Below are 18,784 nucleotides of genomic sequence, written 5' to 3'. Positions count from 1 at the left end.
TATAGATGTAAATTTAAAACCTTTTATTTATCGGATTTATTATTTCCTCCTAAATAATTAAACTAGACGCAAATATTTTAAATCTAATTCTAATTGACATAAGATCTATACTTTTAAATAATGTATTAGTATTCGTTAAAAATTATTATTATTATTATTTAATTATTTTAATTATTAAATTAATTTAAATAACAGTATTAAATTATTATTATTATTATGAATTTTATGATTATTATTATTATATATTTGAATTTAGCTCTATTTTACAAACTTTTTCAATTTTAATAACATTTACGACTTGTTTATAAGAAATTAAATGTAATTTTCCAATTATCATAATTTAATTTTTAATTATATAGCAGAGATGAGAAAATGGGTAATTTGTATAAAAATAGTAAATTCGTATTATTTCCGACTACTTTCCCTTTAAGTCGAGTTTGCGAATATTCAAAAACAAACCACCTTTCGAAGAGCTGAGAATTGATAATTTTTCAAATTCAAGATCAGTTTTTTTTACTATTGACACCTCATATTTTGCAATTATTAAAATTAAACCAAGTTTTGTTTGCAAAAGTCCTTGTCGAGTTCCTGTACAAAAAGAAAATTATTTTTAAAAAATATTAGAATATAAATAATAATAAATAATTATTAAAATAAAATAATTATAATAAATTATTTCTAGCGACGCAGTAATAGATTTATAAGAGGAAATTAAACAATAGAAATTTAAATTAAATTCAAAATTATTAAAATAAAATAATTATAATAAATTATTTATAGCGACGAAGTAATAGATGTTTAAGAGGAAATTAAACAATAAAAATTTTAATTAAATTAAAGATTAAAAACATTAAACAATTGAATAAGCAAATTGTGAAAAGGGCTCAACTCTGAAAATCGTAAGTTATTTTCACATCACGATTACTAGTAAAAAATTATTATTACGGTTTTCAGAGTGGAACCCTGAATTAACGATTCAATTACAAATTAAAGAATTTTCTGGGAAAATTTTTGTTACCAATACAATTACGTCCACCAAGTCCAAAAGATAAATAAACATTTGGATTCAATGACGATTTATTTTCACTAGAAAATCGTTCCGGATTAAAGACACGTGGATTTGGATAATATTGCGGATCATAATGGAAACCAAGTGATGGTATAAATATTGGCGTTCCTTTTTCAATCACCAATCCAGTTTCTTCAATTTTATAATCTTGGATTGCTTTGCGATCAATAATCGGCAATGTTGGATACATTCTCAGTGTTTCATATACAATCATGTCCAAAAATGGCATTTCAGTCACCTGAAAAGAATTTAAAAGCATATATAGTGAAAGAAAAGAACAAATAATTTACAACTAATAAAAAAAAATTAATAATCAATCATTTCAATTTTGGAATAATTTCAGATTCAAAATCTTAAAAAATACAATTATTAACTAATTCAATAAAATTTCTCAAAACAATTCAATTATTTTAAAAATTTGATAAATTTATTTAAAAAAATTCAAATTAATATGAAAAATTTTGATTAACTTCTTTTTGAGAATTGAAAAAGTTTCAATACCATTTTAATTAAATTTCTCCAAAAAATTTAATTATTTTCGAAAATTTTAATAAAATTCTTGACAAGATTTCAATTATTTTCACAAATAATAAAATTCTTCGTAGGAATTCAAGTATTTTCAAAACCTACAATTTCAAATATATATTAAATTCAAATTATTTTGAAAATTTTTAATTAAAATTCTTTATAAGAATTGAAATATTAATTCAATTATTTTCAATACCTACGATTTTAATTAAATTAAATTCATATTATTTTAATTATATCAATTATTTAAAAAATTTTAATAAAAAATTTTTTTTGCAGAAATTTAATTTTGAAAAATTTTTATAATATCATTTATAAGAATATTCACTTATTTTTAATACAATTTTAATAAAATCTTTCGCAAAAATTCAATAATTTTCATAAATGATAAAAATTCTTGTCGAGAATTCAAATAGTTTTAGAAAATAATAAAATTCTTCGCGAATATTCAATTATTTTTACTGCCCACAATTTCATTTATATTAAATTCAAATTGTTTTGAAAAATTTTGATTACATTCTCTATAAGAATTGAAATATTAATTAAATTATTCTCAATACCTACAAATTTCAATTAAATTAAATTCAAATTATTTTGATTATTAATTTTTTTCAAAAATTTTAATAAAAATTTTTGCAGAATTTCAATTACTTTAAAAATTTTTTATACAATTATTTATGAGAAAAAAAATTTAATTATAAGAATTCACTTATTTTTAATACAATTTGAATAAAATCGTTCGCAAGAATCCAATCATTTTCATAAATAATAATATTCTTGTCGAGAATTCAATTATTTTTTTTAATAATCAAATATTTCGCAGGAATTCAAATAGTTTTAGAGAATAATAAAATTCTTAGCAAGAATTCAATTATTTTTATAAATAATAAAACTCCCGTCAAGAATTCAATTATTTTTTTTAATAGTCTAATATTTCGCAGGAATTCAAATATTTTTAGAAAATAATAAAATTGTTAGCAAGAATTCAATTATTTTTATAAATAATAAAACTGCTGTCAAGAGTTTAATTATTTTTGTAAATAATAAAAAATTTTGCGTCCAATCAATTACTTTTAATAAACTGCAAATATAATTCTTCGGAATAATTAAATTACTTTTATAAATAATAACATTCTTCGCAGAAATTCAATTACAATTTTCAAAAATTTTGATAAAACTCTTTATAAGAATTTAAATATATTTTTGATAATATAATAATTATTAAAAATAATAATTTATAAGAATTCAGTTGTTTTCATATTCAAAATTCTAAAAGAAATAAGAAACAATATAAAAGAAATATTTTTAATTAAATAGTAAAAAAAATATGTAGTAAGATACCATGTCGTATGTTATTTCTCCATTATTTTTGTCCATAGCTTCTCTAATTTCATTTCGCAATCTAGTTTGCATGTCCGGATGTCTCGCTAATTCAAATAAACAAAAACCCATAAGCACTGAAGCGGTCTCGTATCCAGCAACAAATATCGCAAGTGCCTGGCATATTGCATTATCGCCTTCGAATTCTAAAACAGGCAAATTAAAAAGATAAAAACAAACATAAATCAGAGATTCGAATTTTCAATATTCAAATAAAAATCGTTTTCTACTCTTCAATTTGGAATAAGTAAAAATTCACTCAGAAGGAAAAATAAGTGATTTTCACTCCAAAATAAGTAAACAATCACTTTTTTGATTTGCTCATATGGACGACTTTTGACTTTTTCATTCTAAATGAATTTTCACTTATTTAGATTTAGGGAGTAATTTTAAATTGAATTAATTGAAAAAAATTGTTTTAACTCTTGACAAAAAAACTAATAATTTTCAATACAATTTTAATTAAATTTCTCAAAAAAATTAAATTATATTCGAAAATTTTAATAAAATGCTTCAATTTTTTTCATAAATGTTTTTCAAATGCTTTCAATTATTTTCATAATTAATAAGATTCTTCGCAGTAATTCAATTATTTATATACAAATTGAATAAATATTCTCAAAAGAATTAAATTATTTTTAAAAATAATTTTAATTTAATTTAATTTAAATTCAATTTAATTAATAATTTAATTCTTTTAAAAAAAATTAGTATAATTATCAGTAATGAAACAAAAAATCAACCAACTGAAGGGATGAGCGTCAGGATCAAGTTTCTCCTGTTCCCTGAGTTGAATCATCAAATCAACGAAATCGTTGTGCTTAATGCCAGACTGTAGGCGTTCTTTGAAAATTTCACCAAAGGCTTTACGGAAAAATTCACATGGACCATCGCCGAAGAATTGAAATCCAAAGAGCGTTGAATAATGCGGTGCAAGCCATATTGTAGCAAGTTCAAGAGCTCGTTTAATATTGAACACTGGAAACATTTGCTCTCCAAATTTGCGAAATTCTGCTTCCGGATTCTTCAAACTATTCAAGCGCAATCCAAACGTACCAAGTCCAATTAAATCGGTTGTAAATTTCCCCGCAATATCTTTCACATTCACCACTTTGCCCTCTCCTGAAAAAAAACGATTTCAATGAAATATTAACAGGCTTCGCACTTATCTACTAAAACCTAATTTACTACTTTTTTTACGTTATGCTACTATTTGAGTACTTCTTTAAGATTTCAGCCTCAAAAAGCTACTATTTCTGTTTTTTTTTTGAATTCCCACTACTTTAAATTTGTTAATACTAAAAATCAAAAAACTATTCTCAAAACGTATAATCAAATTCTTTAAAACGATTCAATTATTTTCGAAAAATATTCGAAATTCAATTAATTTCAATATCTAGTCTTTTCATTTTCGCAAAAAAATTCAATTAAAAAAAATTGATAAAATTCATCCAAAATTCAATTATTTTCATACGTAGGTAATAAAATTTCCACAGAAATTCAATTAATTTAGAATATCATTTTCAAAAAAAATTTTGAAAAAAGCAATTATTTAACAAAATTTTTAAACAATTCTTCACAATAATTCAATTATTTTCATAAATAATAAAACTCATCGACGAATTTCAATTATTTTTAATACTTTTTTAAATTAATTAATCGAAAAATTCAATTATTTTCACAAATAAAGTTTTCCACAAGAATTCAATTATTTAAAATAAAATTTTCATAATAATTATTATATTTCGAAAAAATGAATTATTTAAAACAATGTTTATAAAATTCTTATAAGAAATTCAATTATATTCAAGAATATTCAAATTTTTCACAAGAATTCAATTCTTTTTAAATATTTTATTAAAATTTTTTGAAAGAAATCAATTATTTTTATAAATAATAAAATTCTTTTCAGGAATTCAATTATTTTCATAAATAATAAAATTCTTTTCAGGAATTCAATTATTATCATAAATAATAAAATTTTTATCAGGAATTAAGTTATTTTTGAAAATTTTAATAAAATTCTTAGCAAGTATTCAATTATTTTCATAAACAATAAAACACATTTCAGGATTTCTGTTATTTTTAATACAATTTTACAGGAATTGCTCGAAAAATGTAATTATTCTTAAAAATTTAATTTCAATTTCTCAAAAAAATCAATTATTTGAAAAAATATATTTTTTAAAATTATCTTTGGAAGAATTCAATTATTTACAAAAATATTAAAATTTTTTAGAGAAATTTAATTATTTTCAAATATTTTAATAAATCTGTTCGAAAGAAATAAATTGCTATTTTAAATACAATTTTAGATAAATTTTGTTGAAACAATTCAATTATTCTTTTAGATTTTAATAAAGTTCTTCCGAGGAATTCAATTATTTACAAAAATAATTCTTCGAAAGAATTCAATTATGTCGATAAATAAAATTATTCTCGACTATTCAATTATATTGGGGCATTTTAATACAATGATTTGTAGGAATTCAATTATTTTCAATATAATTTTTAAAAAACTCACGAATTCAATTTTAAAATTCATGAAAGAATTCAATTTCTTTTTAATTTTTAATAAAATTTTACGAAAGGATTCAATTATTTTGTAAAATTTTGAATAAAATTCTTCACAGAAGTTCAATTATTTTCTAAAATTTTTATAAAATTCTAAACGAAAATAAAATTATAAATAATAAACTTATTTTCAAGAATTCAATTATATTCTAAAATTTTAGTAAAATTCTTCTCAGAAATTCAATTATTTTCAAAAGTAATAAAATTCTTCTTGCAAAGTTCAATTATGTTCAAAATTAAAAAAAAGATTCTCGTAAAATCACAATTTTCTTTATAAATAACAAAATTATTATCCAAAATTCAATTAATTTAAAAAATTTTCCTCATTTCAATGATTTTCAATATCTTCTGTTTTAATAAATTTCCCAATAGAATTCAATTATTTTCATAAATAATACAATGCTTTTTAGAAATTCAATTATTTTAAAAAAAATTTAATAAAATGCCGCATAGATTTTCAAATATTGTCAAAAATTTTAATAGAATTCTTTGTAAAATTTAATTATTTTAAAAACTTTCTACAATTCAATGATTTTCAACATCTACTATTTTCATAAAATTTCCAAACAGAATTCTATTGTTTAAAAATTTTTTTGTAAAAATCTACGTAAGAATTCAATTTATTTCATGAATAATAAAAATTTCTCAGGAATTCAATTATTTAAATTAGAATTTGCATAAAGTTATGCAAATTCGTTGCAGGAATTGAATTATTTTTATAAATATTTAGATTCTTTCATGAATAATAAAATTCGTTGCAGGAATTGAATTTATTAGCAGAATAAGAAAGAAGTATATATTTTTGATGAAAATTAGGAAAAAGTCAAGAAAATAAAATATTGATTGGAATTTTTGGTCAGTTTTGTGAAGTGTCTAAAACGAGTTTTTTGGTCGTCAAGTTTAATTTTTCGATAGCTACATTTTCACTTCTTTTTTTTTTTAGTTTGAAAGCTACTTTTTGCTACTTTTTTAAAATTAATTATCCAGTGCGAAATCTGCATTAATTATTTATTTTTATTATTTATGACTTATTAGAATTATTTTATTTATTAACAAAAAAATTCAATATTTTATTTACAAAATTTTTTTTATTCTTCTATTTTATTTTTAAAAATAAAATTTTTTTATTACTTTATTTTAGAAATAAAAATTATTTTTAATTTTCTGCAATTTTAGTATAAATAAGCAAACAGTTAATATCAATTTATTTGTAAAAATTTAATGTAAATTTTTCATTCAGATTTTCCAAATGAAAAATTTCTTGTTAACAGTTTTTTTTTTTTTTTTTTTTACTGATTTGTACTAAAAAAGAGTAGATAAAAGAACAGAATAAAAGATACAAAAGAAATAATACCTTCCAATTGCAGTGAATCCAAATGATTATCAAGATCATTTCCAACTTCCCGTACAACATCAAACATATATTTCATTTTTCCAGTTGTGAATAGAGATGTTAATTTTTGTCTCACATATTTCCAATCTGGATTGTCAATGAAGAAAATGGAATTATTACTCATAATATCGTGTTCACTTGGTCGCATCAATTTATCAGCGAAATAATTGAAATCTTTAATGAGAATTCGTTTCAAAATTTCAGGATCACGTATCACGAGACCCGGTTTATCCAATAGATAAATTCCTACATATGGTAAACCTTTTCCTTTATCGTAAAAATATTTGAGCAACGCTCCTGGCGATTTTTGATAAGTTAAATATTTTCCCCAATTTCCAACGAATGGAACTGGAGGTATTTCCACCACGTTTCTCTTCTTCCAATAATTAAAATTGCGTGTCATGTAAAAGTAGAGTGCAATTATAAAAAATGTTGGGATGAAAATAATTGCATCGAGAATCCAGGAAAATGTTATAAATCCCATTTTTTTTTATTTTTTCGATTTTTTCAATTTTTCAAATTTTTCAATATATTTTCAATATTTTTGCAATATATTTTCAATTGATTTTGGAATATATTTTCAATATATTTGCAATATATTTTCAATTTGTTTTCAATATATTTTCAATATGTTTTCAATATATTTTCAATTACACTCTCAATATTATTCGACGCTTTGTAAAAATTGACTTCACCATTGTCCTCGAAATCAGGTGTAACTGACATTATCTGCCAATAATATAAAATATAAATGATTTTGACTTTAAAAGTAGATGATAACGTATTAACATAATCATAGTACGACTGAAAAAAATATGTAATACACTACCAGTCAAAATTTCCAACTCTTTCCATTATTGCGTAGAATATTTTTTTCTTTCTCGTCATGACAAATATTTTTAATAATTTTTCGCTAATTCCTGGTTGAATAGAAATTTCCTTTTCGAAATATCCTGACTTCTCCATGACCTAAAAAATTTATATCTCTTTAGATTTACACAAATATTTTTTCAAATATAAACTTTAATTTTTAAATACTTTCAGATTCAAAATTTAAAAAATTATATTTCTAAATACCTAATTAATTATTATTGTTTATTACTTTCAACAATTTTAATTAAATTCTTTGCCAGAATTCAATTATTTTTATAAATATCTATATAGTAAAAATTCTTTGCAGGAATTCAATTATTTTCAATACAGTTTTAAAAAAATTTCACGGAAGGATTCAATTATTTTGTAAAATTTTTGAAAAAAATTCTTCTCATAACTAGAATTATTTTCTAAAATTTTTATAAAATTCTAAGCGAAAATTCAATTATTTTCATAAATAATAACAGTCTTTGGAAGAATTTAATTATTTTTATAAATATAATAAAATTATTTGCAGGAATTCAATTATTTTCTCAATACAATTTAAAAAAAATTCACAAAAGAAATCAATTATTTTTTTAAACATTTAGTAAAATTCTTCACAGAAATTCAATTATTTTCTAAAATTTTTATTAAATTCTAAGTGAAATTTCAATTTCTTTTATAAATAATAAAATTCTTTGCAGGAATTTAATTAATATACAATACAATTTTAATAAAATTTCACGAAAGAATTCAATTATTATTTTAAATTTTTAATAAAATTTAACGAAAATATTTCATTTTTTTTTAAATTTTTAATAAAATTCTTCACAGAAATTCCATTATTTTCTAAAATTTTAATCGAAAATAATATTATTTTTGTAAATAATAAAATTTCACCAAAGGACTCGACTATTTTTTTAAATTAAAAAAAAATTCTTCATAGAAATTCAATTATTTTCTAAAATTGTTTTAAAATTGTAATCGAAAATACAATTATTTTTGTAAATAAAAAACTTCTTTTCAGGAATTCAATTATATTCTAAAGTCAGAGTAAAATTCTTCACAGGAATTCAATTATTTTCAATATCTAAAATTTTAATCAAATTTCACGAAGGAATTAAATTATTGTTTAAAATTTTTAATAAAATTTCTCGAAAGATTTCAATTATTTTCTAAAATTGTTATACATTCTTCGAAACAATTCAATTATTTTTATAAAGAGTCAAATTCGTCGCCAGAGTTAAATTAGTTTTATAAATAATAAAATTTTTCTCAGGAATTCAATCATTTTCAAATACAATTTTAAAAAAACACGATTATTTGAAAAACTGTAAATAAATTCTTTATAAAATTCAATTACTTTCAAAATTTCCAATTATAATTATAACAGAAACGTTATTATTTAAGAAAAATTCTAAGAAATTCTTCAAAACAATTTCTTTAAGATTTTCAAAAATTTCAATAAAATCTTCGTAAGAATTCAATTAATTTCATAAATAATGAAATTCTTCGCAAGAATTCAATTATTTTCATAAATAATAAATTTCTTCGAAGGAATTTAATTATTTTCAAATTTTTTGATAAAATTCCTGGTAAAAAAATTCAATGATTTTCAATACATTAATTTTCAAATTGAAAACGTTTAAAAAGAAAAATTATTTAAAAATAAAAATATTAAAAAAGTCAAAATGGAATGAAAAAAAACTTTTGAACAGTAGTGTAAGATTTATTTTAATTTATGTACGTATTAATATTCAAGATGTTAATTTACAAAATCATTTTTTTAAATTCTCTTTTATCAAATATTTTGCGCACATATTATATCTCCAAAATAGAATAAAGAATATTTTTGCAACAATACAGTAAAATTATAAATATATATATTAATAAATTTTTCTAGAAAAAAAAAATATTATTTTACGCAAAAAAAAACTAATATTTAAAAACTTACAAATTTTTCTTCGCAAAATTCCCACTCATTGAATTTTCCATTGGGGGAAAAAAATTCCTTTTCCAATTATTTTTATTCCTAAAACAATAAAATAGAAAATTTTTATTAATTTCAACGTCACATTAGTAATCATAGGTTGTACATTTTCGCGTGTTGACATTTTTGTTGTTGTATCAAAATAATATTTCAATATTAGTGGTAACAATATAATTGGCATCTCATTATTTTTAAACACACAGTCGTTAAAAATATTTTACGTCCACTCTCTATGAAATTAGTGTCAATTATTGAAATTTAAAGATCGTTACTTCTATATTTACTCGTACGTTACACATATTTTTATCTCTTAGCTTTTATGTAAAAAAAATATTTCAAACTATAATAAAACAGTGTCGAAAACAATTTTAGACGAATTTAAAACTAATAAAAATTTTTTATTACCTTAAACGAATCCGTATAAAAGAAGCTTGAAAATTCATCAACAGCATCAAACCACCAATAGTCTCAATAACAGTAACAAAACAGCAAAAAAAAAACAAAATCAAAAATGCAATTCCTTTTCTTCTTCGTATTCATCTGCACCATTGTAGTAATTATCGCTGTAAGTTTTTTGAAGTTTTTCTACATTATAAACTTTACATTTTTTTTATTTACAATTTTGTAAATTTAATATTTCAATTTAATATTTTCTTTTTGTTGAATACGTTCTTTGTAATTATTTTGTAATAAAAAGAGCTCTTTTTTACCAAATAATTTCAATTTATTATTTAATATTAAATATTAATATTTTATTATTAATTTAATATTTAATATTTCATTTAGAATTATTTAAATTTTATTTATATTGAATATAAATATTGAAATAAATATTTTTACAATATGTAAGTCAATTATGTAAATAGTTTTTAACTCACAAAATTATTTCTCCTTTACAGGGCAATCCACACAAGAATTTAACCAGAAGCCTTGTGAATGGTAATTGAAATAAATTAATTTTAAATTAAAGTTAATTAAAATTAAATTAATTAACTGAAATAAAATGCTTATCAAAACAGTTGATTAATAAATTTTTGTTCTCATTGTTTTTAGAAGCCGAAGATTTTGAAAGTGCCGCAGGCAAAACTACCAAGGCACCAGTACATAATTAATTAACAGAGACAAACATCGATGCTGCAATGAATTCAAAATTTACAAATTCACTTTACAAACACCAAATGTTATTAATTTTCTAATGGAAAATTGAAAATTATTTGATCAATTATTAAAGATATGATGATATAAATAAATATTCTACTTTTATTAAAACCTAAAATACTAAATTAAAATTTCTCACCAAAAAAATCTTAATTTACTAGAGAATTTTTTCAGTTTATTTTAAATTTAAATAATTTTAAATTAAAAATTTTAATTAAATTAACTTTTTCTTTAAAAAAATGTATTTTATGGTAAATTTATATATATTTAATTAATATTTTACTAGCAAATGAATTTTAACATTTCTCGAAAGAATACAATTTTATTATTTTTTAAAATATTAATTGAAATCGATTATTTTCAAGAATTTTATTATAAATTAAATTCTTTTCACTAATTTTGATAAACATCTTTAAAAAAAATTATTTTCAAAATTTTTAATAAAATTTCTTCAAAAAATTAAATTATTTTCAAAAATTCAGATAAAATTCTTCGGAACAATTTAATTATTTTTATGAAATGTAAAATCCTCCGCAAGAATTCAATTATTTTCATAAATAAGAAAATTCTTCGCAGAAATGAAAATATTTTCATAAATAATAAAATTCTTCAAAGAAATTCAATTATTTTCATACATAATAAAATGTTTCGAAGGAATTCAATTATTTTCAATACAATTTTAATAAAATTTCTTAAAAGAATACAATTATTTTTAAAAATATTAAATTATTTTTAAAAATTGTAATAAAATTTTCCTAAACAATTCAATTATTCTCAAAAGTTTTTTAAAAAATTCTTTGTAAATGTCAATTAATTTGAAAACTTTCAATTAAAATAATTTTTAAAAATTACATTATTTTTACGAAATTTAAAGAAATTCTTAAAATGAATTTAACTTTCAAATTTTTTAATAAATACTTTACAAGAATTCAATGATTATTTCAGTACATTGACAACTTAATTATTTCTGGAAATAAATGAATTCTTGAATAGAATTTTATTAAAACTTTTTTAAATAATTGAATCCCTGCGAAAAAATTTATTATTTCTACAAATCATTGAAATTTTGCAAAATTTAAAAAAAAATGTGTATTTTTGAGAAGAATTTTATAAAAATTGTATTTAAAATAATTGAATTCCTTGGAAAAATTTACTATTTATTGATATAATTGAATTTTTACTAAGAATATAGAAATAATTTAATTTTTTCTGGAATTCAAGTACAATAATTGTATTTAAAATAATTTAATTCCGCAGCAAAAATTTTATTATTTATGAAAATAATTGAATTTTATTAAATGTTTTATAAATAATTTAACTCCCGTGAAAAATTCAATTATTTTTTAAAATAATTGAATTTTCCCGGAGAATTTTTACAAGATTTTTAAAAATAATTGAAATTTTTGAAGAAATTAAATAAAAATGGAATTGAAAATAAGTGAAATTCTCATAAGAATTTTATTATTTAGGGTATAAAAATAATTGAATTGTTTACGAAGATTTTTATTATTTATAAATTGACCTTTTGCAAAGAATTTTATTACAATTATTGAAAATAATCGAATTCATCATAAATTTCAATTACTTTCAAAATTATCAGTAAAAATTATTTTTAAAAAACTCAACTATTTTTAAGAATATTGAAATAAATTCTTTAAAATTTCAATAACAAGTTCAATTATTTTTTTAAAAAATTGCAATATAATTTTTCTAAACAATTCAATTATTTTCAAAAGTTTTTAATAAAACTCTTTGTAAATTTCAATTATTTTCAAAATTTTTAATTAAAATTATTTTAAAAAATTACATTATTTTTACAAAATTTAATGAAAATCTTAAAAAAAAAATTGTAATTATTTACAGAAACTCTATTTAAATTGTTTAAGAGAATTTCATTTTCTATGAATAATTTAAATATAATATAATAGAAAAATTGTTAATTACAATTAATAATAAACACGATAATTTTAAAAACTTTAAAGAAATTCAATTATTTTAAAGAATTTTAATGAAAATCTTACCAAGAATTAAATTATTTTTAAAAACAATTTTAATTACATTTTCTCGAAAGAATTCAATTATTGAAAAAAATGTTGATAAAATTCTTGAAGTGAATTCAATTATTTTCAACTTTTTGGTAAATGAAAATTATTTCAAAAGTTAGGAAACAAAAAAGCAAACAGCAACTAACTTTAAACTGCGAACAGATTAACGGAATACAACAATTATTAATATAGAAGATATTTAATTTCAAAATTTAAATTTTTCTCATATTTAAAAACAAGTCTTCCTTGAATAAAGTAAAATATCCTTTTGGATCTATTTCTGCTGAAGAATCATCTGCGAGAGAAACTTCGAATCTTGAAATTATTTGAGCGATGCCCAATTTCGATTGCAAAAGTCCCTGTCGCATTCCTAAAGTGAAAATAAATTATAATAGATTAAATTGTACAATTGATATAATTATAACAACTAAAGTTTAACAAAAAAATTAAATTTCCACTTAATAAAAATTTAATTCATATGCAATTTCAAAATTAAATTCAGTTAATTTTTAAAAATTCAAGAATATTTTTCAACAAATTGAAAAAGAATTTACAAAATATACTAAATATAATATTTAGGATAGTAAATAAAATATATTAAATTAAATATATACTAAATATAATATTTGAAAAGGAAAATTAAAAACAAAAAAAAAATTGGTTAAAATGAACGTTACCAATACAGCTTCGTGGTCCAATTCCAAATGGCATGAAGACATAAGGATTTCTTGATAACTTATTAAATTCGGAAAAATTCTCAGGATCGTAGTCATTTGGATTTGAAAAATAATTTGAATCATAGTGCAAGCCCAGCATTGGAATCAATATTGGCGTTCCTTTTTCAATAATCAATCCAGTTTCTTCAATTTCATAATCACTTGTTGCGATTCGATCAATTATTGGAAGAACCGGATACATTCGCAAAGTTTCCAAAATCACCATTTCCAAATATTCTAAATCCATTATCTGTAAAAAATGAAAACAAAATTACATTAGTCAAAATAACAGGACAATAGAATAAAATTATTTTTTAATTATTTATATTGTTAGAAGAAATTAATTAAACATTTTTTGAAACGAATACCATATTGTATGTAAATATTCCATCATTTTTTGATAGAGATTGGTTTATTACGTCTCTTAATTTATTTTGAATGTACGGTTTCCGGGCTAATTCATATAAAGTCGATGACATTGTTAATGCAGAGGAATCATAACCAGCGAGAAAAAATATCATCGCTTGAGATAATAAATCATTTTCATCCAGTTCTGCAATAAATAAAATAATAATTAATCAGAAATAATAAAAAATAATAAAGTTCTCTAAATATAATAAATTCTATTATTATTATTTTGACTGACCTCGGATAGACTTTTAAGTATCAAAAAAATTCTAAAGTATAAAAACAATTGAAAAAGTTCTTTTCATTCAGGGATGTTAATAAAAAATTTGTCTTTCTATTTCTCTGATTTACAGAGAAAAAATATTTTAACTTCCTCCCTTATCTCGATAATAATTTCAATTCTCAGTTTTTGTAAAATTCAATTTACTTTCAAAATTTTCAGTCTGAATTCTTCGAAAATAAAATTAAAAAATTTGTGGTAAAGTAATATTTTTATTAAGTACCTATTGTTATTCATATTTCAATAGGAATTCAAATTTTTAAAAACTTCGATTTGAAACCTTCTCAAGTTTAATTACTTCTAAATATTACAAATAATTTTTTCTAAATCTAATTATTATTTAAAATTTTTTTAACTAATTACTGTCAATTATTTTATGAAAATTCTTTGACAATTTAATAATTAATGTGAAAAATAAAATACACTTAAAATATATCTCCAATTCAATTGCTTTTACATAATTCAATTACACGAAATTGAAAATTCAACTGTTTTCAACAAAATTTGAATTAATATTTTCCCAAAGAAATTTGAATTTAGAATTTAGAATTTTATTTAAGAAATCAATTATTTTTATAGATTTTAATAAAATTCATTGAAAGATTTCAATTATTTTCAGAAATTTTGATAAAATTCTTTTTGAGAATTAAATTATTTTCAAAAATATTAATAAAATTCTACGAAAGAATTCAATAATTTAAAAAAATAATAAAATTTTACATAAGAATTATTTTAAAAAAATTTTTTAATTTTAATTAATTCTTCGTCGAAATTAAATTATTTTTATAAAATTTTAGTAAAATTCTTGGAAAGAATCCAATTATTTATAAATTTAAATAAAATTCGTTGATAGAATTCAAATTTTTCAAAAATATTGAAAACATTCTTTATAAATTCTTTCTTTTATTTATTTATAGGAATTTTAATAAAATTCTTCGCCGAAATTAGATTATTTTATAAAATTTTAGTAAAATTCTTGGAAAGAATTCAATTATTTATAAATTTTAATAAAATTCGTTGACAGAATTCAATTTTTTTCAAAAATATTGAAAACATTCTTTATAAATTCTTTCTTTTATTTATTTATAGGAATTTTAATAAAATTCTTCGGAGAAAATCAATTATTTCTTTAAATTTTAATAAAATTCTTCGCAAGAATTCAATTATTATCAAAAATGAAATTATTTGAAAGAATTGAATTAGATATTCTCAAAAATTTTTGATAAAATGTTTTATAGGAATTTAATTATTTTTAAAACAATTTTAATAAACTCTGTAATAAAATTCCTCAAAAGAATTTAATTATTTTCGAAAATATAAGTAAAAGTCTTCACAAAAATACATTTATTCTTATAACTGTAATAATAAAATTCTTTTCAGGAATTCAAATATTTTCAATTCAATTTTCATAAAATTTACAGAAAAAATAAAATTATTTTCAAAAATTTGAAAAAAAGTCTTCATAATAATTAAATTATTTTTAATTTAATTTTAATTAAATACCTCGAAAGAATTCAATTATTTTCACTACATAATTTGAAGAAATTCTTCGTCTAAATTTAAATATTTTATAAAATTTTAATAAAATTCTTGGAAAGAATTCGCAATTATTATTTATAAATTTAAATGAAATTCTTTGAAAGAATTCAATTGTTTTCAAAAACTTTGAAAAAATTCTTTATAAAATTCTTTATTTATTTATTTATAAGAATTTTAATAAAATTCTTCGAAGAAAATCAATTATTTTCGAAAATTTCAGTAAAAGTCTTCCCAAAAATACAATTATTTTTATAAATAATAAAATTCTTTTCAGTAATTCAAATCCTAAAATTCTTTTTTAGAATTCAATTTTTTTATACATTAAATACTAAAAGTTTGACATTTTTACTGTTTTATGCCCTAAAAGATTTTTATAAAAAAACAAAACACTTAAAAAGAAAAAGTTTTAATAATAATAGTAAACAAATTTTAAAATATCTGTACCAACAATAAAACTGTTCAATCAAATAAAAAACTATTTAAAAAAAAGTATAATTTAAAAATTTTGCAAAACTTACTAAAATTAATTTCTTCCGAAGAACTTTTTGCAAAACTCTCCCTCAATTGAATCAATAAATCAATTAAATCGTTCCGCTTAACTTTCGACTTCTCCCGTTCATGTAGCGATGCACGGAAGAATTTTCTAAAAAATTCAATCCCATCATTTTCAAAGAATCGAAAATCGCAAAAAGTGGAAATTTGCGGCGTCAAACATATCGACGTGACTTCCATGGCTCGTCGCAAATTTGAAACGCCAGTCATTTTTCTTTTGACAATTTTTTGAAATTCAGCGTTCGGATCTCGTAGGCAATTTAATTTCAAACCCAATACAGTGAGTCCCACAACGTCAATTGTAAATTTAGCGCAGAGCTCCTTAATGTTCACTCGTTTTCCAAAATCTAAAAAAAGAAAAAAAACGAATAATTAAATTAATAATAATTAGAAAATTATACAGAATAATTATTTTATTTTTAGATAAATTTTACCCTCCAAATTAAGAGAATCCAAATAGTAATTCAAATCTTCTCTCACATCCTCTAAATATTCAAACATACTCTTCAATTTACTGGACGTAAAAAGACTCGATAAATTTGATTTGAAATATTTCCAAGTTGGATTAGAAATTAAAAAAATACAATTATTACTCAACTTCTCCTTTTCGCTCGAGCGCATCAATTTATCGGAGAAATTATGAAAATCTTTGATGAGAATTTTTTTTATTATTTCCGGATCGCGTAGCAATAGACAGGGCTTATTAAAAATGTAAATTCCCACGTAAGGTAAATTTTCATTTTGCTCGTAAAAACTTTTCAATAAATAGCCCGGCGATAATTTTAAAGTCAAACACTTGGCGAAATTACCAAAAAAGAAACGCGACGGAATTTCATTGACACCACGATTTTTCCAATAATGAACATTACGAGTCATATAATAATAAATAACAATTATTAATGTTAATAAAATAAAAATTATTCCATTTAGACACCAACTGGAAGATAGAAAAAACATTTTTCTTATTTAATTTCGATTTTTCAAAGCATAGAAATTATTAAATTTCAATAAGCAAACTATTATTTCAACTTTTCATTAATAAACCAACGGAACAAATGCAACAGAAGGAAAATACCACAGATGTGTGTTTTCAATCAATGAACTGTAATAAATGATGGAAAACAAAACATCCAGGTCAAAAGTTCGAGAAAAAATATTTTATCAATTATTCGTTAAACAAGGAAAAGAAATAAAATTTCTATATTTATCTTTTGCGATTTGAATTATTGCTGTAAATTTTTATCTTTTATTTATTTTCGGAAATGATTAAAACTATTATATACAAATAAAAAATTAATATAAATATTAATAAATAATAAAAAATAATAAAAAAATACAAATAAAACTTCGACTGTTTTTTATTTTCTATTTTTATTATTTATTTTCAAATATGAATTTTTGAATAATTACAGATTCAAACTCCAAAAGATTTTACTATTTAAAAAAATAATTAAATTGTTTCCAATAAGGATTTATAAAAATTTTAGAAAAAAAATTTAATTCTTGCAATGAATTTTACTATTTATAAAAGTAATTAAATTGTTACGAAGGTTTTTTTTTAAAATTTTAGAAAATATTTGAATTCTTTTGAAAAATTGTATAAAGAATTAAGAAAAAAATTTAATTCTTTTGTGAAAGTTTATTAAAATTAATTGAAATTTTGTAAAGAATTTTACTATTTATAAAAAAAATGTAATTCTTCCGAAGGTTGTTATTTATGAAAATAATTATATTCTTTCAAAGAATTGTTTTAAAATTTTAAAAAATTATTATAAACAATAACATTTGCTAGTACAATAATATTTAAAAATAATTTTTTCAAGTGAGAAAATAAAATTCTTTGAAATTTTTTGGGCTCTTTTTAAGAGCCCAAAAATAATGAAGCAAAATGCCATTAAAAAGAAGAAAAAATGTTGAATTTTTCAGAAATTCGGTTTTCCGAATTTTTGATAATTTTTTATTTTTTACCAAAGTGTGGAGATTATTAAATAAGTAAAGTGTTTTTGAAGAGCACAAAAATAATGAAGCTAAATACCATAAAACAGAAGAAAAAATGTTAAATTTTAAGAAATTCGGTATTTCGAATTTTTGAAAAAATTAAATAATTTTAAATTTTTTAACAAAGAGTGGAGATTATTAAATAATTAAAGTGTTTTTAAAGAGCCCAAAAATAATGAAGCTAAATGCCATAAAACAGAAGAAAAAATGTTGAATTTTAAGAAATTCGTTTTTTCGAATTTTTGATAATTTTTGATTTTTTGCTAAAGGGTGGAGACTATTCAAATAGTAATATTTTC

The 18,784-nt window shown here is 19.9% G+C and overlaps 1 protein-coding gene and 1 long non-coding RNA gene across 2 annotated transcripts; one reads left to right on the top strand and one right to left on the bottom strand.

Moving 5' to 3' along the window:
• Positions 1-232: 232 nt before the first annotated feature.
• On the bottom strand, positions 233-17,572 carry LOC122507218. The gene is made up of 11 exons (XM_043619827.1): positions 16,922-17,572; positions 16,454-16,834; positions 14,077-14,261; positions 13,670-13,958; positions 13,211-13,362; positions 7,599-7,673; positions 6,906-7,431; positions 3,725-4,099; positions 2,939-3,123; positions 1,019-1,307; positions 233-588 (listed from the first exon to the last, which is right to left on the bottom strand). Exons 1-11 carry the CDS (start codon positions 17,442-17,444, stop codon positions 416-418), a joined length of 3,153 nt encoding a protein of 1,050 aa, XP_043475762.1. The 5' UTR covers positions 17,445-17,572; the 3' UTR covers positions 233-415.
• Positions 10,020-11,039, top strand: LOC122507134. Its single transcript, XR_006302091.1, has 3 exons — positions 10,020-10,354; positions 10,689-10,728; positions 10,843-11,039. It is a non-coding gene; the product is annotated as an uncharacterized LOC122507134 (long non-coding RNA).
• Positions 17,573-18,784: the final 1,212 nt, after the last annotated feature.

The sequence above is a fragment of the Leptopilina heterotoma genome, unplaced genomic scaffold (assembly GCF_015476425.1).
Source record: "Leptopilina heterotoma isolate Lh14 unplaced genomic scaffold, ASM1547642v1 Lhet_45, whole genome shotgun sequence".
NCBI classification, from domain to species: Eukaryota; Metazoa; Arthropoda; class Insecta; order Hymenoptera; family Figitidae; genus Leptopilina; species Leptopilina heterotoma.
Note: the sequence above shows the minus strand (reverse complement) of the source record. Positions and strands in the feature narration are given on the sequence as shown.